General features: G+C 34.6%; 1 protein-coding gene and 1 long non-coding RNA gene across 2 annotated transcripts; both read right to left on the bottom strand.

Moving 5' to 3' along the window:
- Window positions 1-751: 751 nt before the first annotated feature.
- On the bottom strand, window positions 752-1,525 carry LOC107494858 (uncharacterized). The gene is made up of 4 exons (XR_001593380.3): window positions 1,412-1,525; window positions 1,295-1,336; window positions 1,056-1,142; window positions 752-961 (listed from the first exon to the last, which is right to left on the bottom strand). It is a non-coding gene; the product is annotated as an uncharacterized LOC107494858 (long non-coding RNA).
- A 15,528-nt stretch (window positions 1,526-17,053) lies between these two features.
- LOC107494857 (F-box protein CPR1) lies at window positions 17,054-19,352 on the bottom strand. Its single transcript, XM_016115898.3, has 2 exons — window positions 17,816-19,352; window positions 17,054-17,602 (listed from the first exon to the last, which is right to left on the bottom strand). The coding sequence occupies exons 1-2, from the start codon at window positions 19,063-19,065 to the stop codon at window positions 17,446-17,448; spliced, it is 1,407 nt and encodes a 468-aa protein (XP_015971384.1). The 5' UTR covers window positions 19,066-19,352; the 3' UTR covers window positions 17,054-17,445.
- Between the last annotated feature and the right edge of the window lie 8,168 nt (window positions 19,353-27,520).

Below are 27,520 nucleotides of genomic sequence, written 5' to 3'. Positions count from 1 at the left end.
TTTGGCCACTAAAAATAATTTTAAAATTGTAATGTTATTCATTTTTAGTTGTCATTACTATTGCCACTAAAATATTAAAACTTTAATTATGTTCACTCTTTTATAAATGACAACCTATCATTTTTTTTTAAATTTCAAATTATTTTTACCAACAATTATTATTATTGTACGTAATATAAATATACTAAAATTAATTAATACAAAATGAAATATTTCATTAAATTCAAAATATTTATACACAAATTTCTCCTAAAAAGTAATAAAGCATAATACAAATTTAAACAACACAAATATTACAAAAAAAGAATTTAAAAGTAAATCTACATTATATATTTAGAAAACAAAGTGGACTTTGTCCCAACATGTTTAGACCAAAATTCCAAAGTGTGTACTCCATTTGCCTGACCAAGTCTTTTATTGGTGTAGTGCCAAAGTCAAGATCCTGGTTCAATAGAATAGCTGCCTCTGCTACAATAATAACCATATATCATTAACACAAGTATGTAAAATCATCAAGGGATCACTAGTCAGAACATTAAGACATGCTAAACCAAGTATCTGATAACAAAACAAAATTAGTGAGATTTTAGAACATTATGACATGCTGAAACACTAGTCAGTGATATCAGTTAAACCTATCAACAGTTCAGTGCAGTTAGAAATCACACCAGAACTATCTCCCAAGAAAAATGACCAGCATTTTGAGCAGCTATTCCTCTCTCAAAGCTTTGAATGACATACGAGTCCTAACAGATATACATAGAAAAAAAGAATAGCAAGATGAATACTTGATTCAACTAAGGTTTTCAATGAGTTGAAATAATATATTCCAAGGGATAGAGTAATGTTATTTGGCAAGGTAAAAAAGTGCTTACATGAGCTCAAGGACAAGTGCAGATGCTCCGCTTCCGCCATTGTAGATGCCAGCAATGCCATATCTCCCATTCTTCTATCTTAATACCTAAAACAGTCGAACCCAAGTTGGTTCATAAACATGCGAAAGTATGTAAGGGTGAAGGAATAAGATGCTTAGAGTAACCAAGATTGCAATTTACCCCTATTAATGTAACTAGGATTCGAGCCCCGCTGCAACCCAGTAGATGGCCTAATGATACAGCTCCACCATGTACATTAAGTTTGTCCTGCATTTAATAAGAAATGCATGAATTATATACAATATTTAGTCATGTAATGGGGCAGAATGAAGGAATCAAATTGGAGAAGTAGCCATGCTAGCCAAAAGAAAATGTCAGATTAATGTGCAAAGAACTAGTTTAGTCACATGAACACTCACAGGACTAAGACGAAGAAGCTTCTGATTTGCAAGAGACACAACCTGTATAGAAGAAATTAGAAGAACAAAAGATAAAGGAAATAAGAATGAATGAGTAAAGGGTGCTGTATTCCTTACAGAAAAAGCTTCATTTATTTCATAATAATCAATTTGAGAAGCCTCTAGACCAGCATTTGATATAGCTTTTGGTATTGCAAGGGCAGGAGCAGTTGTAAATAATTCAGGTTCCTGTAAGAATCATTTTGATTCAGCTCTACATGATCATATTTATCAAGATAAAAATAGTTTAATTTATTATTTTAATATGATGTATTGTAATTGTTTGACAAGTATCCTAATGCATTATGAGAAAATTATAATAGTAACTGAAAACTTAATTTTAGGGTATTGCACTAGTGCCTTTGTTGTTTATTTGTCTTCTTCTTCCAATCAACTCTCTAGACAAGTTTTCATCATCTTGTCGTATATAGGTGGCTACTTAACGCTCAATAACCCGAATCAACTAAACTTGAGAAAATTGAATGAGAATTCTAAATTTTCTACTATTATAAAAACCACATGAAAGTTATATTAATGCTAAATTGTTCTGTCAAAAGACTATGGATGAAATGCCACTTTTGTTTTAGCCAGGGATGCAACCTACAGCAATCGACATCATCCTCTCTTACAGAATCCACAACAATCAACTTCTCTCTATTTGATAAAAAAAATATAGTTGTTCTACGTGATTCGCATCACATTCTATATCAATATTTCATATTGCAAAAACCCAGTAACTGAAATGAAGACCAGAATTCAATAAAAGGGAATATAAATCTAGAATGTTTGTGGGAGCAGGACATAAAAAGTTAAGCATAGGAAATAGAGTTACCTGAACCATTTCAGGGGGGCCCTCGTCCTTTGCAATCACCCACTTTGTAAGATATATAGACACAAGAAAGCTGAGAATACAAATAGAGATGACAAAGACAATGATGGGAGATGTACTAGCTCCCATGTAAAAGATAGCCCCAAATCTGAGGAGCAAAAGAATGAATAAAACACAGACATTTATTCCCAAGAGAATACGAAATATCTGCAGAAAGATGGGAGTGAGAAAATGGTTGAAATTAGATGATGAAGGAAGCAGTGGTAGTGGAGTTAATTTACCAGTGGGGTGTAAGGTTTGGTGCGCATGTTGGGGAAAGTTCTTGGCCTGTCGTGGTATGGCCCCAAAGAACCAGCCTCCTTGTCATCATCGATCATCATGCCGTGGCTGGAATTGACCCTACGCGGCGCGCGATAAGGGTTGTACTCACCACCAGATTGGGGCAAGTCACCCCCTGACCCCAGTCGCTGAATTTTGAATTCCCTTTTTTAATCCCACACTCACTCTCCACAAACTCTTACTCAGCATGCAATGCAATGCACTTGCTTTTTGGATTCCTCCCTTGTTCGCTTCATTATTTCATAAAATAAAAAAAGTAAATAATAAACGCTAAATGGATATATCGTGAACCATTTGATTGCCATTCTAATTACAAGAAATTAGATAGAATATACAGAAGTAGATCTGAAGGGATCGGCAACACGATCTATGCCTAAGGGAGTGAGTGAAACCATTAATCGTAACTGAAATAGAAATTGGAAAAGATCTAATACTTATGGGTGTCAAGAGTGGTGAATCCTAATTAACCTTCAGCTTCCTTCCTTCCTTCCTTCCATTATATTCAGAGTCCTCCAGAATGGGAACCACGCCATCTCTCAACCAATTAAGAATGTGATGGAAGTGTTTACCATCCCTGTCAACAAAGACATATCCCTGCAACCAGTCATTGCAATTTTCACCAAATCAATAAACAAAGCCAAACGTGCATAATTGAGGAAACCATATACAAGTATACACAAAGAAACAAAGAAAGACATAATTTGACATTGCCTTATTAGAATCTAGGAAGAGAGTATGGCGACCACTGAACATAGCAGCCAGCATTGAATCAGGCTCCCGCTGAGTCAACGTATCAGTGGTGGTGCAGAATTTCTTGCCCCCTGCGAAAAATTTTCACGAACAAGAACCAAAATACATAATTATGACAGATATTCATCTTTCTTCAACCAAGAATTGAACGGTCCAAACTCCAAAATAATAAATTCGCAATTACATAAAATCCCTAATTCTAGAGAATTAGGGAAGAAAAGATTGGAATGAATGAGAGAGATAAGAAATATATCGATGTGAGGCCAACGACAGAAGGCGAATGGGATTCGGAGTCCTTCATTATAAGCAGAGAAAGAAAGAGAAGGAAGAGTATCGCAGTCGCAGGACTCACACCAAAACTACGAGCTCAAGCTTCCATGGCATAACACTGACACTATTTTTTGGTTTTCCAATTTGGATCAAAGGAATCAGGAATTTACAACGCAGATCTAAGGTGGAGAAATAGAGATGCAGTTTGAATGAGTGTAGGACGATGGACGGCGGCTGTCAGCGGTAGCAAGGCCTATGGCGGTGATGGTCGATGATGGAGGGAAGTGAGTTACATTAAGGTAGTGACGGAGGGAAGTGAGTCTTCTGAAAAACCAAACCCCAACACAGGAAGTTTTTTTTCTTTTTCAATCAATTTAGTTTAGGAAAATAGGAATACGTTTACCGGCAATAATCACAATGGCCGTTATTAATTTGAAAAAATAAATATAAAAGTAAAAGAAGTAATAATTTAGTGGCAATAATAATAATTGTCATTATAACATATATTAATAATGGCAAATGTGTAATGGCTACAAAAATATAAGTTAAATAAAGGAAATAGTAGCCATTGTATTATTGCCGCTAAAAGTTTGTCGCTAAAAATGAATTTTGTTGTAGTGTTAGGATGTATGCATGACCTTGTATTTCTGATTTTTCATCTAAAATAAATAAATCTCCCATTTTTCCACCAAGAGGACATCCTTTACTTGGAAACAAACTTGGAGCTTGCAGCTCATATAAAACACACTCATCATTGTTTCGAGAAATTCTATTGAATCTTGTCTGAACATCTTCATGCAAATATTGTGAGCAAAAGTTTATACACTCATTCGCCAAATATCCTTCGGCAATGGATCCTTCGCCAAATATTGGACGACTTCTATTACGAACATACGATTTTAGTGTGCATATATACCGTTCAACATGGTACATCCAACGATATTGAACTAGACCACCTAACCTCATTTCATTTGCCAAATGAATAGGCAAGTGCACCATTGTGTCAAAAAAGCGTGGATGGAAAATCCTTTCCAATTGGCATAATGTCTCAGCAATTTACGTTAGCTACCTCATCTAGGCTAATTATTTTATGATATATCTGGTAAAAAAATGAACATAATCAAACTAGAGCGATGGCAATATGGTCAGGAAGTATGCTATTGATTGGTACTTGCAACAAGTAATATAACATGAAATGAGCATCATGGGTCTTGTAACCAGAAATCTTCTTTTTTGTTTCATGCACACATCGAGCAATATTGGAAGCACTACTGTCAGGTAATTTTTCTGCTTTCAACACACTACAAAAGATTATTTTCTCTGTTGGAGTCATTGAGAAGCATACCTATGCTAACTTAGTTTTTTTTACCATCCTTCGTATCTTTTGGTTGAAGATTTTTTCTGATACCCATATCTTTAAGGTCAAAACGAGCAACTACATGATCATTTGTCTTTTCGTGAATATCCAAATTAAAAGAATTCCAATTATGCTATCAAATATATTCTTCTCTATGTGCATGCCATTAAGGTTGTGTCTAAACATGTTGTACTTCCAATATGGTAAATAAAAAAAATTGACCGCTTTTTTTTCAATTTGATATGCCATTCTTTGATCTCCTTTGTTTCTTCCCAAAAGAATTATCTACCTCTTGCAATATATCAAATACAGTTGAACCCTCTAACAACTGCGGTGGAGACTTGAGTTCAATTTTTTTATTGAAAGATCTTTTGGTATGGCTCCATGGATGATTCATGGGTAAAAACCTTCGGTGATTCATATAAACAATCTTGTGACCATATTTCAGATAGATAAAAGAAATCTCATCATTACAACATGGACAAGCCAATTTTTCCTTTGTACTCCACCCAGATAACATAGCATACGCAAGGATATCATTAATTGTCTACAAAAGATATGCTCTCATGTTGAATGTTTTGTTTTCTTTGGAATCATATGTTTCGACACCTGATTCTTATAATTCTTTTAATTCCTCAATCAACGGTTGAAAAAAGACATCAATGTCATTTTTCGGTGATTGTAGTCCAGGAATGAGTAAAGATAGCAAAAAATAATCAGGCTTCATGCTCATCCAAGGGGGTATATTATACATCATCAGAACAACAGGCCATGTACTATGTGTACTGCTCAAAGTTCGAAATGAATTGAATCCGTCTCTTGCTAAGCCAAGTCTCACATTACGAGGCTCCTTTGCAAAATCTTCATGTCGATTGTCAAATGCTTTCCAAGATTCACCATCGATAGCATCCCTTAACAACCCGTCTTTAACACGTTCATTATGATGCCAAGACATAGCTTCGATAGTTCTTGTGCACATCAAAAGCCTTTGAAGTATGGGAATCAAAGGAAAATGCCTTAAGAGTTTTCGCAGCAACTTTGCGAGGCTTTCTAGATGAGCTAGTATAATCCTCTTCTATGTGATGCTCAATATAACGGGATGTTCTACAAACATGGAAAGATGAGTCATTCTCATGCCCATTCTGATACAACATGCAGTCATTGCGACATGCATCGATCTTTTGGTAGTCAAGATCCAAATTCTTCACCATATTGTTGGTTTTATCAAAAGAAGTAGGAATATTCAAATATGGTATTCCTTTTTTCAATAATTTCAAGAGATAAGTGAACGACGTATTACTCCAACTATACATGCATTTTTAACAAGTAAAGATGGATGGTAAATGATTATTATCCTTTACACCCGGGGTATAGTTCTTGGCTTGTCTCGTCTACTAATTCATAAAATTCATTTGCACATTCATTGGGCCCCATGTTTTGTCCATCAACTTGTGTAGTATTTCTAAATCTATCATGTAACAACTCATCAATGTTATCATTGTAGTTATATTCACCGTCTATGTCACTGTTAACATCCATAGCAACAAGTGATTCCCCATGATTAAACCACCGCCTATAACCTTCTACAAAACCATGGCATATTAGATGATCACATATGTCATTTCTCTTTAACCAAAGTCTATTACAACACTTTGCATATGGGCATTGAAATTCTTCCTTTTGAGCAACTCCCGTTGATGAGAAAGTAAAGTGTAAAAATCTTTCTACATTAACTTGATATTCTTTCTCATGACGTGGTGTATCCATCCAGTCCTTGGACACAGTCATCGAGAACATATATATTTCAAATAAATAGCTAAGTTTCTAGATTGAAGTATTTACTGTTAATCTCACTAACTGCGAATCTAGCTTCCTAATTAACTAGGAGTCAATGCTGTGCAAGCCTCCAAAATACTTTGTTTATACATGAAATTTAATCCTACAAAATTAGGACTCCAAACCATCAGCAAGCATATATTGTCTAGATCATATAGAAACTTGCATGCACATAATCATTAAACGTGATATGGACAAACATTCTCCTCATATACTATATATCTCTATATTAGATAAAGAAACTCTACCCATTATTTACTTTGACTAATGTGTGCATCCAGAATAACAATCAACAGTGAACCAGCACTTCAACACGGAAATAAAAAAAATTAATGAACTAAATTGTTGTGAGATATGATTCCTCGTAATAACTTCCTACACCAGTGATATGATCAAAGTGGATTATATTTTGGTCTCAGAGCCAAGCTGAATCCAAGCACCAGTGAGTTGATTTCTCTTGGTTGCAAGGACAGAAGAAGAAGCTGCTTATTGACCTTGTCAAAGAGGGAAAGACAAGTTAGATATAGTGGATCCAATAATCATGGAAAATATTAACAATGTATCTAATTCCACCAAATCAAATCCCCGTGCATATTCAGCTGCCACCAATGTAACAGAATCCATATAACTAGAAATACTTTTATAATTTGGCTATGTTATATACTCATCAAGATGTAGGAATAATCAATTATATGAAATACAGTCCTGTCAGTGTGATGTTAATTCTTGATATTCAATAACAAAAGTTAATGATAGACTAACTCTGATAAATATTTTTCCCTGATTGAAAATTTGTTTGTCAGGACTTAAATTAGAATTTTGCCTTCCAACTAAAAAGAACTTATTCATTTTGGGTCATTTTAGTTGATCTACTTATCAATATGATATTTAATACATTACCAGTGTTATTGACAATATATTTGTGAATCTAATTGCTTCAAACAAATTTTGATGAAGCTTATTGTGGGTGAAACATAAATACCTTACGATGTGAATGTAAAAATGTTCTTTTGAGTTTCTTGTCAAGTCTTTTCAAAGGCAATGCACTAAGGAGAAAAAAAGAATATTCACCTGAGAGAACAACTACAAATATGGGAAGAAGGCACTTGGAGCTGAGATTGGAACACAGAGACAGGTTCGAAACAGAGTAGCCTGGTTCAAAGTATTTTTCTATAATTTAGGTTCAAAATAAGCACTAAGTTCTACAAAATTAAAAATCAAAATGACAATCACTAAGTTCTACCACAGCAACGGAACAAATATGAAGAAAATCGGGCACCTAACAGAGTAAAAGAAAACCAGTGGTGGCAGCGGATTTCTTTTGACCAATGGAAGGAAGCGACGGCAGAAGAGGTCACGGAATTACAGTGACAAGGGAGAATCCATGTAGGGCTTGTGAGGGAAGTCAGATTCACCACCAAGAAGAGGGTTAGGGGTTTATGGTGGGACCAGTGATGGTGGGAGTGCCGACGGAGGCATTGTGAGCGCCGGTGATGTTCTTCGTTCTTCAGGAGTTATTAGGATTTCACCGTCAGTGCAGGGGTTGTGAGTGATGGAGGCATTGCTGGGAGTGAAAGAGTCTTGAAGCGTGTTTAAGGTTATTAGGCTTCAGGGGTTATTAGGTTTGAGAGAGTCTTGCATTTAGGGTTATAGTTTTTTTTTAAAAAAAAAACCCTTTTGGCCACGCTTTTAAAGCGTGCCAAAAGAGTAATAGGAAACAATCATGCTTTAAAAATGCTACTATAATGAACCATGTTGCCACGCTTTCAAAACATCCATGCTTCTCTCTATAGCATGGCAGAAAAAAATGTGGCCATATCTCTAATCAATTGCCACCCTCGGCCATTGACCCTTTAAAGCGTGGCGAGAAAAAATATGGCCGAATCTCTAATCAATCGCCACTCTCATAAAAGCGTAACCATTGATCCTTTTTGGCCACGCTTTTGGCCTATTTTCTTTTAGTGATTTTGTAAAAAATATTATTTTTAGAATTTCATCTTAGATGATTTGAACATGTAGAAAGAAAATTAGTAGAATATTTGTCAAAAAAGTAGATAAGATAGAAGGTGGTCAGAGAGTAAATAATAGAAAAAGACTTAAAATAATTATGTATGAGATAGGTAAAAAGATCTACGTATCAATAGTCTAAATTTCAATATAATATATATCAGTTTCTCTAGGTAGACATTGGAGAATCTGAACAACTTGAACAATGGGCTGATTTTTTAGCCCACTGAGGATTAAAAAAAAAACCACCCCAACTCAAGTTAAAAAAGACTTTTAACCCTACCATTTAACATTTTAATCATCCCCTCCCTTTTAACCCTAATTACACTCACTTCTAATCCAAACCCCCTCCCCAGCGCTGCCATGTCTTGCTGTCATTGTAAATTTCGTAAAATTAGCGAATAATTAATCAATAAATTAAATTTTAATAAAAATTTTCAAAATATGAATTTTATAGTTTTATGGAATAGAGATAATTAAAATAATAATTTTGACACTAATTAATTTTAAAGAATTTGGCCCAAGATTAGGCCGAATAGGCCGAACCGGGTCCAAACCGGGCCCGTGAGCCCAACCCGCTCATTTAAACAAATGAGCTCAGCTCATTCTCTCTCCCCATTCATGCAAGGAATGCTGAAACTCAGAAAAAAGAGGGAAGAGCTTGGGGAAGAAACTCAAACCCTTGCATTGATTTCAAATTCACTTTTCTTCCAACTCCGAGCTCCGAACGCCGCACCGTTTGCAGCCACGCGTCCAGCGCGTCGAGCTCTACAAAGTCCGATAATCAATTTTGGTAAAAGGTTTCATTTCTTATCTCAGCCTCTCAATTCCCTTGATTTTCAAAATTTTTGGGGTTTGGTTGTTAAAACTTGATGTCTTGATGTTTAGGCTCAAATTAGCTTGAAGGATTTGTAGGTTTTTGTTCAACCAAGTCACGTATAAGGTAAGGGCTCTCAAAACCTTGCAGGTTCTTAGATTATGTGAGTTTGGATATTAAAATTTGGTATATAAATGTGGTAATGTGAATTAGATGGTGTATGTATAATAATTGGAGCATATTTATGGAAATTGGAAGCTTTGTTTGGGTCTTGGTTGCTGAAGTTTGGGTGTTGGAGGCTTGTAATCTTGCCTAATTGTGTTACCTTGGGTTATACGAGGAAATCGGCCAAGGTATGGTTTTGGTTTCTCGTATTTAATATATAATGTCTTGTGAAAAGTTAGGCTAGATGGCCATAGGATAGGTTGTAATACATGAGTATGTTAAATGCTTGGTACCTTTGATAATAATTGTTGAAATAGGTTGAGTATGGGTTTGGTTATTAATGCTTGTGATAAAAATGGGATGCTAAATGATGATTTAATGATGATTGACAAGGTGATATGAATGAATATGAATATGTGGTGATATATTGATGATCTTGTTGATATAATTAAGAAATTCATGTATGAGATGGTTTGAAATTGAGGTATGACCGGTTGTTGGTAATGAATTATGTTTTGCAAAAATAGAGGTTTGGAAGATTTTGTGAAAATCTGATTTTTGGCCGAACTTCGGCGAGCCATAACTCGGCTTATGGAACCCCAAATTCTTTCAAATTTGTTTCATATGAAAATTGGGTCCATGAAATTTATGTCGTTCAAAGAATGATTAAAAAATGTTTTAAAACGAGAAATTTATGCCAGTCAAAAGTTCGGTGTGCAAAACTAAAATTATGCAGCACTTGGCATTTTTACCTATCCTGCAGAACTTGCGTATGCGACCACCTACACGCGACGCGACCAACCCTTTTGGATTTGGCATCTCGCGTATGCGAGTAGTGATTTTAAAGGGTTGTGTGCGCGACCACCTGCACACGACGCAACCAACCTTTTCGGGTTGGACATCTCGCGTACACGAGCAAGGTGCTTGCGTACGCGAGCAAGGAAAACGCACCCGTGCGTATTCATGGCCCACGTGTACGCGGGAACCCTATTTTAAGCAAAGTGAATTTTATGTTTTAAAACCTAATTTTTAAACCTCTAGACCTCTACTTTTACTCTTTTAACCGTTAAACCTTAATTATGTGTCGATTGATGAAAAGAAGTTCGGAGAGGGTGGTAACTTGGAGATGAAGAAAGCTTGAGAAGTGATGAGTTAGGTATGAGGAGATAGGTTGCATGTATATAGAGATGGTGGAAGGTAAGGATCTCCTTCTTTGTTCCTCTTGGTATTGTAAAATCGCCCCCAGCGAGATGATGGGAGGTCAGGATCCACTCCTTTGTTCCTCTTGGACATATGAGAACGTACCTCCTGGATAAACATAAAGGTTATGGTTTCGCCCCACTTGCTCCAGGCTGGTTAGTATAGAGGCTCCCCCGGGTGGATGCAAGGGTATGGTTCTCCCCACTTACTCCGGGTTATGATGAATTATGTATAAAAGGCACAAGTATATGATGTATAAGTGATGTTATGGCCATAATGAATGATTATGAAATGATTACTAATGAATATGAATGCTTAAGTGGCTTATGCACTTATTTTATCTGAGATACGAGTTTTCCTGGGTAAAGAGCAGTAACTTACCATCATGTGCTCTAGGTTGAGACACAATATTCTATTGACCCTACGACATAAGGGTGACTGAGCACGTATAAATTTTCGGGAAGGATATCCCTTAATGACCAAGATTTATATATGAGTAAAAGCTATGCATAGACTTTTGGGGATACACATCGAGGGACAGTCCAGGGTTTAGCAGCCAAACTTGTCGGGTTAGCTTGATAACTGACAGATGAGACTTATCAGCCAAAGGACAGGCATGCATCATATGCATATTATTTTAATTGCTTGCTTGTGTTCTAATTGGGAATGCCTACGTGACTTTAATCTGTTTAACTGTTATACATGTTATCTGTATTATTTGTATTCTATTTATGTTTGTCATTGTCTGCTTGCTTGTTTATGTGGTTCTACCGAAGTTGGAGGTTTTGGAGGAAAGTGGATGAAGGAGGATTATAGTTTCTGTTTTAGTTCTTTAAGTTTTATAATCTGAGTGTCAGCATTCTAGGATTGCCTCTGGCATTTCCGAGACCTTATGTCTTATGTATGTGGCACCATTACCATGATGAGAACCCTCGGTTCTCATTCCATACGAATATTTGTATTTTTCAGATGCAGGGCGAGAGGCACCTTGCTAGGCGTCTGGAGTTCTCTGCAGCGAAGTGGGCTTTTGGGTTTTGATGTTTTGTTTCATTTTGCTATATCTATATGTATAGACATTTCTTATGTATATATGTTTTACTTTTGCACCTCAGAGGTTTATGAAGAACTAGGGTTACTTTTATATATTTTGGGTTATGGATCTCTATATGTATGTATATAAATATTCTCATGTCAGCCTTAGCTTCGCATCTTGAGTTAGGAGCTTGTTATTTTGTACCCTTGATCCTCTGTTCTTGCTTTCTATTTATATGTGTCTATGTACCTTAACTTTCTTCGTATGCAAGTAATCCTTTCCTGAGTGTTGCGCTTTTAATTTTGCGATTTTGTTTTACCTATCCTTCAAGACTCCTCGTATATTACATTCTTTTAATTATATATATATATATATGTGCGTTGTGCTTTTAATTTTGCAATTTTATTTTATATTACATTCTTTCAATTATTACACACACACACACACATATTATTTTAGAGGTCGTAATACCATACCACCTCTGTTTTACGCTTAAACATAAAGCTCTGTGTGGTAGGGTGTTACAGTCACCAACCTCGAGTTCCGTATTAAGAACAAACTTCTCATTTATAGGAAGAACAAATATCCCATCTACATCAAGAATAAACATTTTATTTACATAAAAAATTAACATCTGCATCCGTATATAAAACTTTCAACGCATACCTTCTCATAGCATCGATCTACGCGTCTATCATGTTGCTGTAGACGTAGCCTTTTGGATCGTGAACACCGAAAGCGTTACCGAGAAGAGCGTAGTCGAAGTTGGTATGGTTGTCTCGGTAGGCAAAGTAAGGGTAAGCGTTGATCCTGAAAGGAGCACTGGTATCGGCTAAGAAGGTAACAATGTCAGTCATTATGGGAACGAGGTTCATGGCGAAGGTGGTGGAGGAAGGAGGGAAGGAAGTAGCGAGAACTGCCATGTTGTATGGCGTTGTGAGGTTCATGTCGAAGGTGATGGAGGAAGGAAGGAAGGAAGGAAGAAGCGAGAACCGTCATGTTGTGCGGCATTGTGACCTTGATCTTGCGATCGAGGCCGTGGGAGGCAAGAACGGAGTGTAGATTCTACATGGCTTTGAACAATGCATTGGCGTCGAGGTGGTTGCAGTGGCGTAGGTGAAGATGTGGTGGTGAGAGGGAGAAAGGAGATCACTCGATTATGGAGGAACAATAGTGGTGTTAGGGAGTTCGTCGGCATCGTCGGTTGGAGCCCGCGCGGTGTTGGCATGGTCGGTTGGAGGGGGTTGTAACGGCGTAGGTGAAGCTGCGACGGCGAGAGGAGACCAGAGATTTAGAGGATATGACAATATTAGGAATAACTATTTGTAGTGCAAATGAGTTTAATTGTTAATCCTAATTTTTTAAATTTTAAAATTTGATAATTGGATAAGTAATTAAAAATATGATTTATAATTATAATGTAACTTTTTTTTAAACCATTGTTGATATTAGTTATACTTATTATTGTTTTTTATACTTTTTGGATATACAATAGGATATAATAATGTTGTTTAATCTATGTAACTAATTTTATTTAATGGGATAATGTTTTGTCGTTGTTTTATGATAACGAGCTACCATTACAGAGCACCGGCAAGTACATACCCAATCTAGTATTATCTCTAGAACTGATGCATTGTCTTTTATTTTTGTAAATAAATAAAGATAAAATAATAGCATCATTGATGTGTACAATCAAGTCCAACTTGCTTTAGAAAATTAAATTTCCTTCTCGAGCAGCTCGTTGTTTTAATTTTTCGTACGCAATAAGAACTGATCTAAAGGATAGGTTCGAAGACTAGCTTTCGTAAAAAGAAAAAGAAAACAAAAATCCCACAATAATTAAGTTTTAGTCTTTCGTTGTTTGTATTCAGTATTTTATTTGTATGTGCAACAACGGAAAATGAAAAGAGAGATGTATACCACAACTCTGACTTTTATTTATTTGATTTTTATTATCAATCGAATATTAAAAGAGAGATAAAATTTTCGAGAAATTTATTCTTATGACGACTCATAGAAAGGTATTTTAAGTTAAACAAAATATTTCACAAAACATTTAAAATTTGTATCATTCTTTTTATTAATATTCAGATGAAATATTTTAATTAATTTGTATATTTTGTGTTTATTCTTGATAGCAGTGTTAAAAGAGATTAATTAAAAAAAAACAAATTTTATTGTAAATTTTTTATAATCTCCTCTCTAGAGTTGAGTTTGTAATCTAAATGATTGAAAAAAAAAAGCTATTTTAAATTAAAGTATTTAAAATATTTTTAAATACTCTGCCATCGAAAGGTTTATATCCAAACAGAGCGTTGATACATTCAATTCAACTCTTTGAAGTTTCCATTTCTAACATAAATAACCATAATTATAACATCAGCACCTTTATTATTAGAGAAAGTATAAAAAGACAACACTTATGACAAATAATATAAATAACGGACTAAAAAAATTTAAATTAATTAATTTTTGTTATTAACTAATTTTTGTTATTAATTTTAGATATAAATAATATTTTTAACTAAATTATTATCTATCTAATATATTGATAATATGCTATTAGTCAATTAATACAATAATGTGACGTGGGATGACAAAAAACACATGTATATTTCGTTTGAATAATGTCTCGTATCTACAAATACAAAATACATAATATAAAAATACTCTAATATATAAGCCAAAAAATACGGCAAAACAAAAATCAATTATATTATATATATACTAAAATTAGTCACTAAAATTAGTTATTAATATAAAAATGAATTAAACAAAATATATATATATAATTAAATTTAATATACAAATAATATTTTTAAATAAAAATATACACTTTCAATGGCTTTTTTATTTATATATGTATAAAAAAATCATTTATTCTCAAAATGTGTATAAATGGTGGGAAAACAGAAAACAAAAAGTGTAGTTTAGGGGTTTAATCTTCTTTTGGTGGGGTTAAAGAAAATTGTATTGAGGAAAAAAAATATTTTTTATTAAAATGAGTGGTAGTGAAATCAAGTAAAGAAAAATGTTAATAAGTTGGATGAATTTTACATTTTTACGCATTTACATCTGAAGGTCAATTATTTTATTAATAAAAAAATAATTGTTATTGATAATAAATGTATAAATTGAATAATTGTATTTTGACCCTTCTCTATTTTAGCCGGCACGTGTGTTAACTCCGCATGGCACACTAGTCGACGTTTTTACTTCAGATAAAGTAGATCTAGCCACGAAGATTAGGCGCCAGATGCTTGAACCATATTTAAGAAAAGCTGGATTCTATTATGCATCTTTGATAAAGCGTTTTGACTTTTGAATACGACAATCCACTTATTAGTGCACTTGTGGAAGGATGGCGTTCTAAAATCCACACGTTCCACCTCTGATGGGGTGAGTGTATTGTTACTCTAGAGGATGTTGCTATGCAGTTAGGATTACCAAGCGCGAAAGTTACGGAAAGTATGTTGTTGTTTCCAACATGTGCTATTTCCATCAATAAGGTGCTCGTGTACTTACCATACAAGTGTGTTTCGTCAATTGAGACCAGTGACTTGCAATGCTTGAATGCTTCAAGACACGATTGAAATGACCAGAATACTTGATGTAACATGACACTGTCACGGTCGAGCATGTTTCCCACGTATTACGGTCGGGTTTGTAGATCGACAATTGTACCTATGACGATTATGCTCATTTATCAAAAAAGAGTAACAAACACAAACAACGTCGCAATCCGAATAAAGTCATGCGTATTTTCATACCTAGAATGAAAGTTTGCAACGCACTGAAATATCTCCGCAGCTGGTTGTATGAATCATCCCAGTCTCCATAGATTCTGACTATTGTCTTTTGCTTCGCTAGCCAATCCTTCTTGTAAGACACCTTGTATCCGTACGTTGACTCCACAGAACCCTGCAACACCTTTATGCAAATGGTCGCATCTGCCTGAACCATGGGAAATATGTGCTGGCATATGACATTGCTATCAAGTTGAGCATGATCTTGCGACGTCGCAGTTGCCAAACAACTATGAGGTCCGTGGTATTTTCGGATCTCCCAAAATCTGGAAGCCCTCGTCTTCGCAACCCTTACCATCCAGCAACATTGGTCACCAAAAAGTTTGCATCGACATACATAATTACATGCCGAGTTTGATCTAACTCTACCACTTTGTATTCTGCACTTCTACGAATGTTGTAGTTCTTAATAGCAAGCATCGCTGTTTCTCTATTCAGGAATTTCAAGCCAATCTCCAGCTCCATTTCACTGGTCAAAGCATAGTTGCTAGAATGTCTCCCGCGGTAGTCAAGTTCATTGGACCAAGACTCAGTGCAAGATAGTGGCCGGGAGTGCTGCTGGAAATGCCACCTACCCCCATCATATTTATCGGTTCGACCCGAGTTGGGATAACCCTTTCGCCCTGAAGCGGTTGGGTTTTAAGAACAACTTCTGCTTTCTCCCCGCTTTCATCCTCAATCTCATCTTCGTCAGATGTGTCTGCCAACCCGTCCGCAATATCTTTTGGGGATGCAACATGGGTGGTGAGGGAGGGACATCCGTGAGAATTTTTTGCATTCTGGGCCGGCGCCACGAAGGCGTTAAAAGAGGGACTCCGAGCCCTACCAATCCCCGAAAAGGGAATGGCTTCAGCGGCACCAAAATTTTGCATTTCCTCTACGTTATTCAAACTAGATGAGCTACCCCCTCCCCCCACATCTTGAAGCTTCACACAAAGTTCCATGGAATAGATGCTTCCAATTCTACGATGATAGAAAAACATCATCGAAACATGATGGTCAGATTTAATATACATTTTCTGATATGCAAACGAACTGGCTACCGCAACTAGCATCCTGTAAACCAGATTTCTGATCTCCTTTTTTTCAATCAACCAAGTATTCATCAGAATAAGATTTTTTAGTTGTTGCAAAGATGATTGTGGAGAAATCATTATCCAAAATGGATCATCACACATAAATTTTACACCTTCGATTGTATGAGAAATTTTTTCATTCGGATATACAATCACATATATGTGTTCAGAAGCCATTTCCACACCAAAAATTGATGATATCAAGCTCTATGGAAACGGAATTCACAGAGAAAAAGAGAAAGTAAAAGAAGTGAAAATTGGAATTGTGACATGACTTCCGTAGGAGAATGATTTATATAGCCTAGCTTTGGTTTTAATTCGTGTGAGGTATGCACTTAGTTGCCTCATTTCGTGTGTGGTACACCAGAAATTGGTGCCCATTTCGTGTGTGCCCAACTTGACACGCTCTCCATTTTGCGTTTGCCGTACCACCATTTTGCGTCTGCCATGCCTGAGTTCGTTTCTCCAATTTGCGTTTGCCATGCAGGAAATGGGAGCTCCATTTCGTGGCCAATAAAGTTGAGATGAGATCTCTAATTCATGGGCACCATGGTTGAAATACTGAGTAATACCATTTTATGGATGTCTGAATTGAAATGGAGCTGCACATTTTGAACTCACTTTTTATTCATGTGCATTTTGGGAATAAATGATTTTCTCATGCATATATAAATAAAAAAGCCCTCTTTCAATGTACATAAGAAAAAGGATACTACTAATGCGTGTCTGACTTCCATGTCTTGTTTCAGTAACACACATGGTAGCTTTATCCAAATGCAACCTGATATGTAACAAAAGCAATAAAAAAATCCCAAGAAAGATCTTTAACATAAGGAAAAGGTATCTTATTGCTAATCTTTTGACAGAGTAATTAGTTCTTTTGTGTGCTTAAATAAATGTCGAGATTAAAATCTCAACTATTCTGTATTGAATTAATACTTAACCTACGAAACTAAAAGATATCGTAAAAAAAAAATTCTTAATAGAATCTTACAAAAAGGAAATGAGGTCCGTGTCAGTTTGATTGAGCAGAGGATCCGGAACCAAACAACAAGAAACAAATTGGTGAGGAAACTCGTTCCCTCTATGAAGTGAAACAAGGCTTTGAGTATACCTAGCAGCTCTTAACGAATCATACTTTCCATAAACCTCAAGATCCCTCATTTCCTTCGATTCAGATCCATACATCACCAATCTCTCATTGCTATCCTTCCAAAGAAACCTGTCACTCCCATAAAACCCAACAAGCTTGTAAACCACCATCACAGGTCCAACACTGTATAGCTTAACCCAAGATTCATCGTTCCAATAATCCTTCATTATCCATACATCTAGAACCTTCTCTGTTCCCCTCACAGGGTAAACAATAACGCCAATGGTACCTTCAAAGGGTACCAGAGTCGCAAACTCTTCTTCGCGAGAGTACCTTATTCTCGGTAACTCGATCTTCCTGAAACACTCATTGACATGGTTGAATGCTAGAACAAGATCTCGCGTTGACTGCATCTTTCTTCGGTCAACGCTGTTGCTAACATAGCTCCACCAGTGGCAACAATGGTTGACGTAAGTGTAAACACGAGAAGAACCCCAAATCTCAAACGGGAGAGGAAGAACAGCATCATCTTCAAGTTTTCGCCATGAATTTGAGTTGAGGCTGAACAATTCAGCTGTCCAGTACCCTGGTTTTCTCTCATCTGTTTCCTTCAACCAAAGATCCTTGATCACAACAACTTTGAAGTCGTTAGTTTTTGGATCAAACCCGAACCCAGAGTAATCAGTGAAGGAATAAGTGCCACGTGGAGTTGTGAATTGAGATTCAGGCAAAGCCTTGAACTCTCTCAGAGAAGGGTTCATCATCACATTTGGGTTCCCCTCTAAGAAGTATATGCCATTGCAAGGACCCATGATTTCGGTCCAGTATTTGTGATCAGAGTCGTAATCATAAGGAGGGTTCAGAATTTCAGAAGAAACAGAGCCTTTGGGTTCTTTGGGGTCCCAAGAAAGAAGAGAGATATAAGTTTTGAGACCAGAAAGAAAGGGTCTTCGAATCACCAAGAGTTCTTCTTCTTCTACTTCTTCGATGTTGTTGTAGACAACGTAGTGATTGGTCGCGAAATGAGGATCCGTTATGATATCGAACCATGATTTGCACACGCACTTGCATCGGAGAAGAAGCTTCACCGGTAACCTTGAGAGGATTTTGGACACCAATTCTCGTGGCAAAAGATCTAAGCTTCCCACCATCACTGTTTTTCTAATGGTAGTGTTTACTGTTTAGTGAGGTTTCTTGATTCTTGATGGAACATAGAATAAGTAAAACTAACTACAAGGTTTCTTGCGTTTTGGTGTTGATAACTGAAACTTAAGGATGAGAGAACATTGTAGAAAGAAAAAAAAATAATGAAAATCAAGGTATCTTGCTTTTTAGGCAGTGAACAAGTGTGATAATAAAACGGAAGGAATAAAAACAAGGAACAGAACATAGAATTAAAAAAACACCCAAGGTTTCTTGCTTTTTCCTGTGATACTAACGGAAAAGGAAAGGAGAAGATAGAGCAGTAGAAAGAAATCAAAGAATAAAACTAAGGTTCTTTTCCATTATAAAAATATTAAATAAGTGAACCGGGACATAGGATGAATAAAGCTATCAGAATACTCACACGATGATATTATTAAACCGTTAAATAGTTTAATTAAATATATTTAATTAAATATATCAAATCATCTAGGATAAAACTAATGGTTTCTTGACTTCTTCCGTGTAACAAAATATAAAAGGAAGAGAAGATAGAAAGAATAAAACCATAACCATCTTGGTTGTCTTTATTGACTTTATCGACCATTTGCCGGTCAAATTTGGCCATGACAACGATCTTGATTGCTACATTAGATGAATTAATTGAAGTTCAAGAAGTGATGTAGTATTTCTTTCTTTTATTTTTATTTTCCGAAATGAAAGATTGATATATATACCTTTCAACTTTCATGTAATACTGATAAGATAATTTTAGAGAAGAAAAATCTTTGTTGGGCACCACTTAGAATTAACTTTATGATAAAATTATTCAAATACGTATAAATTTTCATCTTTTAAAATATCTGTAAGTTTTTTTGTAGTTCGAATAAAAAATTGCAATTTATTTAATTCCAATTAATTAGAAAGCATGCTACTTAGAGTTAATCCTCATAGAGATAATTAATTCTAATAATATAGGTTTCGTATTAGCATGATAGAAAATGACAGCTCAAACAAAAATCGTTTCCAGTGGTTTTTCAATTTGGTTACAATAATTAAATTTTTGGTGACTTTATAATAATTTAACTTAAATATGAAATACAACCTACTACTAATTTATTGAAAACACATTATCATAATTTTACCGAAAATTCTATCATATTTTGACTATTAAAGTATTAATACATATAGGGTTTCGTTTAGAACCTCTAAAAATTAATGATGATTTGACTTTTAAATCTAGGTTGGTTCGATATTTATAATCTGAGAGTGAAATTTATTTATTTTTTGTCAATATCAATTTTTTTTAAATGTACCAAAGACTTTTTTTTTAAATGAAATAAAGGGTTTAAAAAAATAAAATATAAATTAAAATTGAATTACTTAAATTCAAAATTACAGGGAATAAAATGAATAATCATAATTAAAAAAAAAGTAACAAATGCCTTTAACATAATCAAAACATACATTTTGGAATGAAAATGACAATACAAAATTTAAAAAAGAAAGAAAATAACTTTGTGAAAGAAAGGTAAGTTGCAGGAAAGGAAATTACAAGAAATTTAAAAGAAAAATTACAGACTCAAAAATTTGTTGAGATGTGAGTATGTGAGAGTGTTTTCTGAAGATGAATTCTCACCTCTTACTTCTTTCGAGCTTTCTTAATTTATAGAGCAATCCGACCAATCTTACACTGTCAGATGTCACCTCTAAAAAGTCCAAAAATAAATGTTTCCGCCAAGTGTAGAGTCGAATAACTGCCCCTGTGTGACACGTCGTCGATCTTGACACATTGTCCATTGAACCTTATTCTTCAACAAGATATAGCATATCAAACCTCCTTTCTTTCGACACCCTTTTCTTCAAATTAACATTCTTTCAAGTTCGACGAAAAACACTTCAATCTACGAACTCTTTAAGTATCAAATTTTTCGACTAATAAATTGTCCCCTAAGATTATTATCATCAAAATCCTCTTTCTAAAATATGAAATAGTTAATCCTAAATAAGATTTGTCTTAAGTTCGAAATAAACAAATAAAGAAGAAAGAAAGTCCATACACATGCTTAATAATAGCCTTTATCAATACGATCCCATCAATTATGCACATCCCGTGTGCAATTGATTAATGATGATTTGACTTTTTAATTTATACGATTTATTTTATATTCATAAATATTAGAGGACTAGCTAAATTTATTTTTTGACGGTTAGCTAATAATTGTTATGCTAATTTTTAATAGATTTGGGTTGGTTTGATATCTATAATTTGAGAGTAAAACCTATTATTCTTTTACAGATATCAATTATTTTTTTAAATGCGCCAAAGACTCTTTTTTAGACAAAATAAAGAGTATAGAAAAATAAAATTTAAATTGAAATTGAATTACTTAAATTCGAAATTACTGAGAATAAAGTGAATGACCATCATTTAAAGAAAATAACAAATGTTTTTAACAAAGAGTATAGAAAAATAAAATTTAAATTGAAATTGAATTACTTAAATTCGAAATTACTGAGAATAAAGTGAATGACCATAATTTAAAGAAAATAACAAATGTTTTTAACACAGGCAAAACATTTTGGAATGAAAATGACAATGCAAAATTTAAAAAGGAAAGAAAATAACTTTGCAGAAAAAAAGGTAAACTGTAGGAAGGAAAATTACAAGAACATGAATTGAAAGACATGGAAGAAATCTTACAAAAAAGAAATTCTTGGCAGACTCAGAAATTTGCTGAAATGTGAGTGTAGGAGAGTGTTTTCTGAAGACAAATTTCCACCTCTTGCTTCTTCCGAGCCATCTTAATTTATAAAACAATCCGACCAATCTTACACTGTTAGATGTCATCTCTGAGAAGTCCAAAAATAATTGTTCCTGCCAAGTGCAGATTTGGATAACTGCCCTTGTATGACACGTCGTCGATCCTAACACATTGTCCATTGAACCTCATTCTTCGACAAACTATGGCAGATCAAAACCCCTTTCTTTCAACCTATTTTTCTTCGAATTAACATTTTTGCAAGTTCGACCAAAAAACACTTCAATCTGCAAACTCTAACTATCAAATTCTTCAATTAATAAATTATCCCCTAAGATTATTATTATCATCGAAATCCTCTTTCTAAAAGATGAAATAATTAATCCTGAATAAGATTTGTCTTAAATTCTAAATAAACAAATAGGGAAGAAAGAAAGTCCATACATATGCTTAATAATCGCCTCTATCAACACGATCCCATTAATTACGCACATCACATGTGCAACTAATTAATTACTCTCCTCTCTCTTTCTTCTACACTTCAGTTTCCCAAAATTATTTAATTAAGACTTCTCCTCTTTCAAAATTCAAAAAATTTTCAAAACCATTTACCTTCAACAGTTTTTCCTTTCACCTTCTCCTTCCATCATCATTACCGCAAAGAACTCCAAACTTCAAACTTTACCACTATTCTATGTTTCTCTGGTATGTTCCTCCTCATCTTCATGTCTTGTTATTTTAAAATTATTTCTATTTTCGTTAAACTTCTTATTTGTAGAAAAAAAATAAGAAAACCTAATCTTTAGGGTTCGCACACGATCATGCAAATATTTCTTTCTCATTTTTATTAAATTTAGAAAACTAACGATTGAATCTACTTCTATTCAAATTGTGCAGAAATGGATGCCGCAATTTCTCTTACAACTGCTTCAATAAAAGCCAAAGGAAAACAAATATCAAAACAAGAAAAGGAACTGACAACATATAAGTTTTTGAACAATCAAACTTGAAGATCCATTCAAACACAAGATAAATTGTCATCAAAGATCCAATTGATACTGAGAATGATAAAAAAGTGTTTTTCCTTTTTAAAGTCGAGAATGAACTTCACTATTTCCTTAGTCCCTTGAATTCTCTTGAACAAGCAAACAAAGTCTCTCACTATTTTCCTAGTTGTGAAGGCCAAAATTTGCTAATTAAACAAGATCTATTTGTAGCTCTCTTTATCAATCATACTCGACCATTCCGAACTAACCTAAAAATTATTTTCAAGAATGCGAACTTTCTCTCTTGGTTTAAAATACTCGAATCCTTTAAGAAGAACGAGTGAAAATTTCGAGAAATTTATGATCTTCTTTGATTCTCACCTTACCAACCTTTGACACACCATTGGATGATTGGGGCTGCCTTATACTTTCGGAACAAAATTACTAACAACTTTCACTTACTATGTGGTATGGTAAGATCTATACTCTTTGATGTAGCAACCATTATTGGGTTCTCAGCAATTGGTCCTGTGCTTACTTTTGACATGAAACCTGAGCACAAGTAGAATATTGTTGAGAAAAGCTCTTTTGGAGAATTCATCAAACAAAATATGGGAGAAGAGAATAGCCCTATCACAGAGGATGAACATGTAGCCTTCTTATACTACTGGCTCAACACTATAGCTTTTTGCTCGAGAAGTGTTTCGATGCAAAAACTATACATTACACTGGCTGCTCTTATTCATGAGAAATGCAAAATCAACCTAGCCAAATTATTTTAAGAAAATATTTACGACGATCTAAGGCAGATGGTTGACAACCTTTGAAGCAACTCTTCTGTTAGTTCCAGATGACCTCTCTGGTTACTACAACTTTGTCTAAACGCTGTCTTCGAAAAGCACATGAAACACAAAAGAGTGGCTCCTTCATAAAGGCAAAGGATCGAAGGACTTAGATTGGTCACTCTGCAATCAAATTTTGTTCATTCACACTCTACCAACAAGCTCTTCTGGGAAGCATTCTTGAAACTTCACTTGAGCATTTAGTTTTCAGAATGTAACTTTAAATTTTACTCATTTTATTAACCACAAATGTGGACCAACTTAATTTCGACGTCCCATAGTTCGAAAAGACGAAGATGCAAATGCACAACGTCTAAATGATGAAATATGGTCGAAATTTTCACTATCCAAGTGATACTAACAGACATTCCTCAATACAAGAAAGACTAATTCCGAGCCACTACTCTTCATGCTCCTCACTATGTAGCAAGACAAATGGATTTTTCTCAAACTATTCCAGCACCATTTCCAAGCAAGAGTCCTCCTCTCAGCCAGATAAACTTTAAGAGGAAGAACGAAATTGACATGTGTCTCAAATAGAACGAGAAACGTCAAAATAGTTTCTTCCCTCTCTTTTTTATTCGTAGTAGTTATGTCACAAAGTCCTTCATCGAATAGTGGAACAACTATTACTCTCGGTACGATTAATCACTAAAAGACATCTCCAAGAGACTTATAAAATCTTTTCCAGGTATCATCTAAGTACCGATTTCCAAGACTTCAAAGAAAAAAGTTGAACCATCACAATCTCAGAAAAAGAAAAAGGTACAAAGAGTTTCACTAAAAGTAATCCAAACTATCAAGGTAACTTGAAAATTTTCTATTCGATCTTCTTTTATGAATTTCATATTACCCCCCTTTTTAATTAATTATATATTTCTTTCAATTAAAAACTTCAATCTAGGAGGACTCTCCCATTTAAGAAACCACTAAAAAATCCATTGACTTGATCATGGAAGAAACTCTTAATAATTCTAATGATTCTTTTGCTTCTTCAAGCACTTCAAGCTCTAATAAGACTATTACAAGTTCTACACACTTTTCAAGCTCACCACCTCAAGAGATCGAGGTATTTCAATAGTATTTAACTATTCTATTTCACGAAATTATATGATCATATCATAACATTATTTTTGACACTTATATTCTAATCACTACAGGTCGAAAAACCCACTCAAGAATTACCTTCAGCTTCAAACATAACACTAATCAAAACTAAATTTCTTGACATGAAGAAGAAAGAGCCTTCATCATCTTTCTCATTGAACGGCCATGTCTTGTCACATTATTTTTACGATGAAATAGAGATTAGTCACCCTATTAAGAAAACTAACTCCAAAAATCAACAAGAAAAAGGAAGCCCTTTAAAAACTCAAACCATCGAAAAGGAACCTTCTCTTGAAAAGATTAATATCGATCTCACAATTCCTTCTTCTCCTTCCATAAAAAATAGTCCTTCCTCCAACACTGATTCGCAAGTTAATGAAACATCAAATCCTGTCGATAGAGCCAATCCTGGTGTCGATTCGCAACAAGAATGCAAACAACCTACACCAATCGAAGCTCCTAGCCCACAGGATGATGATTTAGAAGAATTTAGTTCTGCTATATCAACTTTATCTCACAAAATAAAAGTGGCTCCTCAATTTTCATCCACCAAAAAATCACCAAAATTTCAATTTCCAAAAGAGTTGACTCTCATGCCCTCGAAAGTTTAAAGAAGCTTCTTCATATTTCAAAGCACGCCATCGATGAATGGATAAATTAAGATGAACTGAATACTCTGCTCTCTGAGATTTTGAGCACCACTCTTGAGTATCAAGTACCTATCAACTTCTCCGAACAAGAAATAAAAAAATTGTTAATAATTTATTTATTTCTAACAATAAGCTCATTGATTATAAGAAAAACATGGCAAAAATTGAGACAGAATCTACACAATTTGAAGCTTCATTTGCATCAACACAAAAAACTTACAACAAATATGAAGCAAATGTTGCCCATGCAGCCAATGCTCTCAAACAATTAGCTCGACGAAGAGAGGAACTTGAAAAGGAACTTGCCCAACTCTGCGCAGACGAAGCTTTCCTATGAGGTCCTTTCCTCAAAGTTAATAAAAGAAAAAGAGACCTCAATCGAGAACTAAGTGAAATGGAAAGCACTCAAGCCGAAATAAGGAGAAATATGAGAAGTTACAATTTGAGGAACATGAAGAAGTTGTTATCTATAGCTCAATTGATGAGGAGAGAGTACGTTTCAGATTCGACCCAGAAGAACTCTTGGATCCCTATCTATGAAGACTTGGAATGCCAAGTTTCTTTGTATTTTATTCACTTACTTATCATTTATCATCTTTATGCTATTGATACTTTGCCCTTTATTTCAAATATTGTCCTCTAAACATTGATACTGTCTTAAATATTTTTCATTAATTAATTTAATTTCGACACCAGCATCAATATGTTTAATGTTATAAGCATTTCTAGAATACAACTTGATTACATGATAAGGTCCCTCCCAATTAGGGAACCACTTTTCCATAAACCCTGGATTTCTTTTCGAATGGAAGAATTGTTTTTAAAACTAATTCATCAATATAAAACCCTTTTTCCTTTATACGTTGATTGTAAACACGAGCTATACTTTCCTCTTGACGAATAAGATTATCAAGTGCAAGAATACATTCACCATCTAAATCATTTAACTCATTGAACATTGAATTCCATTAATCTTCAATTGGCAAGTCATCTTGCTTCATCACCCGCATAGTATTAAGATTAATTTCCAAAGGCAACATAGCATCATGGCCATAAACCAATTTATAAGGAGACGTATTTGTCGATCCTCTCAAAGAATTCCGGTAAGCCCATAAAACTTAACTTAATGTCTCATGCCAAGTACATGGTTTCTTACCAATTTTTTTATTAAATTAATCAAAATTTTATTTGTGGCCTCAAATTCATTTGCTTGTGCATAATATGGGGTCGAAGTTATCATTTTTATATTCTTTGATGCTGCAAAATTACTTATGCATCGACTAGTAAACATGGTACTTTGATCAGTAGTTAAAGTTTGAGGAATCCCAAAATGGTGAATTATATTCTCCTCAATAAAATCAATAATTTTATTGTGAATGACTTCTACCAACAGAATAGCTTCTACCCACTTAGTAAAAGAATCTATTGCTACTAAGATAAACTTATAATTTTTCGATGATGGGATATGAATCATACCAATTAAATCTAAAGCCCAACCTCTAAATGGCCAGGGGTTAATGATCGAATGCAATTCAGAATCAGGTATTTTTTGTATTACACCGTGCTTCTGACATTTTTGACATGTTTTTGCATATTTGAGGCAATCTTTGATCATGGTCGGCCAAAACACACAATCACACCATAATACGCATTTTATTCTTTCACCTGCTTAATGTGCTCCACAAATACCCTTATGAACTTCTTCAAGAGCAACTGCCACTTTAAAATTGCCCAAACATCTCATGAGGCTTCCTTTGACACCTTTTTTATATAATTCCTCCCTACTATTAAAAAATTCATCGCCCTTAATTTTGGTTTTTGATCAACCTGTACATTAGGATTTTCTAAATACTTAGAAATTAGTTTTTTCCAATCATCATCATTCCACTCATTGATTACCAAGATTTCTTATTCTTCAATAGGCACGAGAATTTGTTGCACCTTTGCCAAATTCTCCAAAGTTCTAGGAGAAATTTTATATTTTGAAGCAATTTGAGCTAATTCATTTGTCACTTCATTTCGAATTCTCGAAATATGTATTAGTGATACATTTCGAAATGAAACCAACAATTTTCATGTTGCTGACAAATATTTTTGCCATACCTCACTTGTACAC

Source organism: Arachis duranensis, chromosome 6 (genome assembly GCF_000817695.3).
Source record: "Arachis duranensis cultivar V14167 chromosome 6, aradu.V14167.gnm2.J7QH, whole genome shotgun sequence".
Taxonomy (NCBI): domain Eukaryota; kingdom Viridiplantae; phylum Streptophyta; class Magnoliopsida; order Fabales; family Fabaceae; genus Arachis; species Arachis duranensis.
Note: the sequence above shows the minus strand (reverse complement) of the source record. Positions and strands in the feature narration are given on the sequence as shown.

Excerpts from the sequence above, each read along its gene's own strand:
- LOC107494857 (XM_016115898.3), bottom strand. The coding sequence starts at position 19,065 with ATGGTGGGAAGCTTAGATCTTTTGCCACGAGAATTGGTGTCCAAAATC. Across the intron at positions 17,603-17,815 it reads ACGGACCTCATTTCCTTTTT|GTTGCATTTGGATAAAGCTA; the intron begins GTAAGATTCTAT and ends GTTACATATCAG.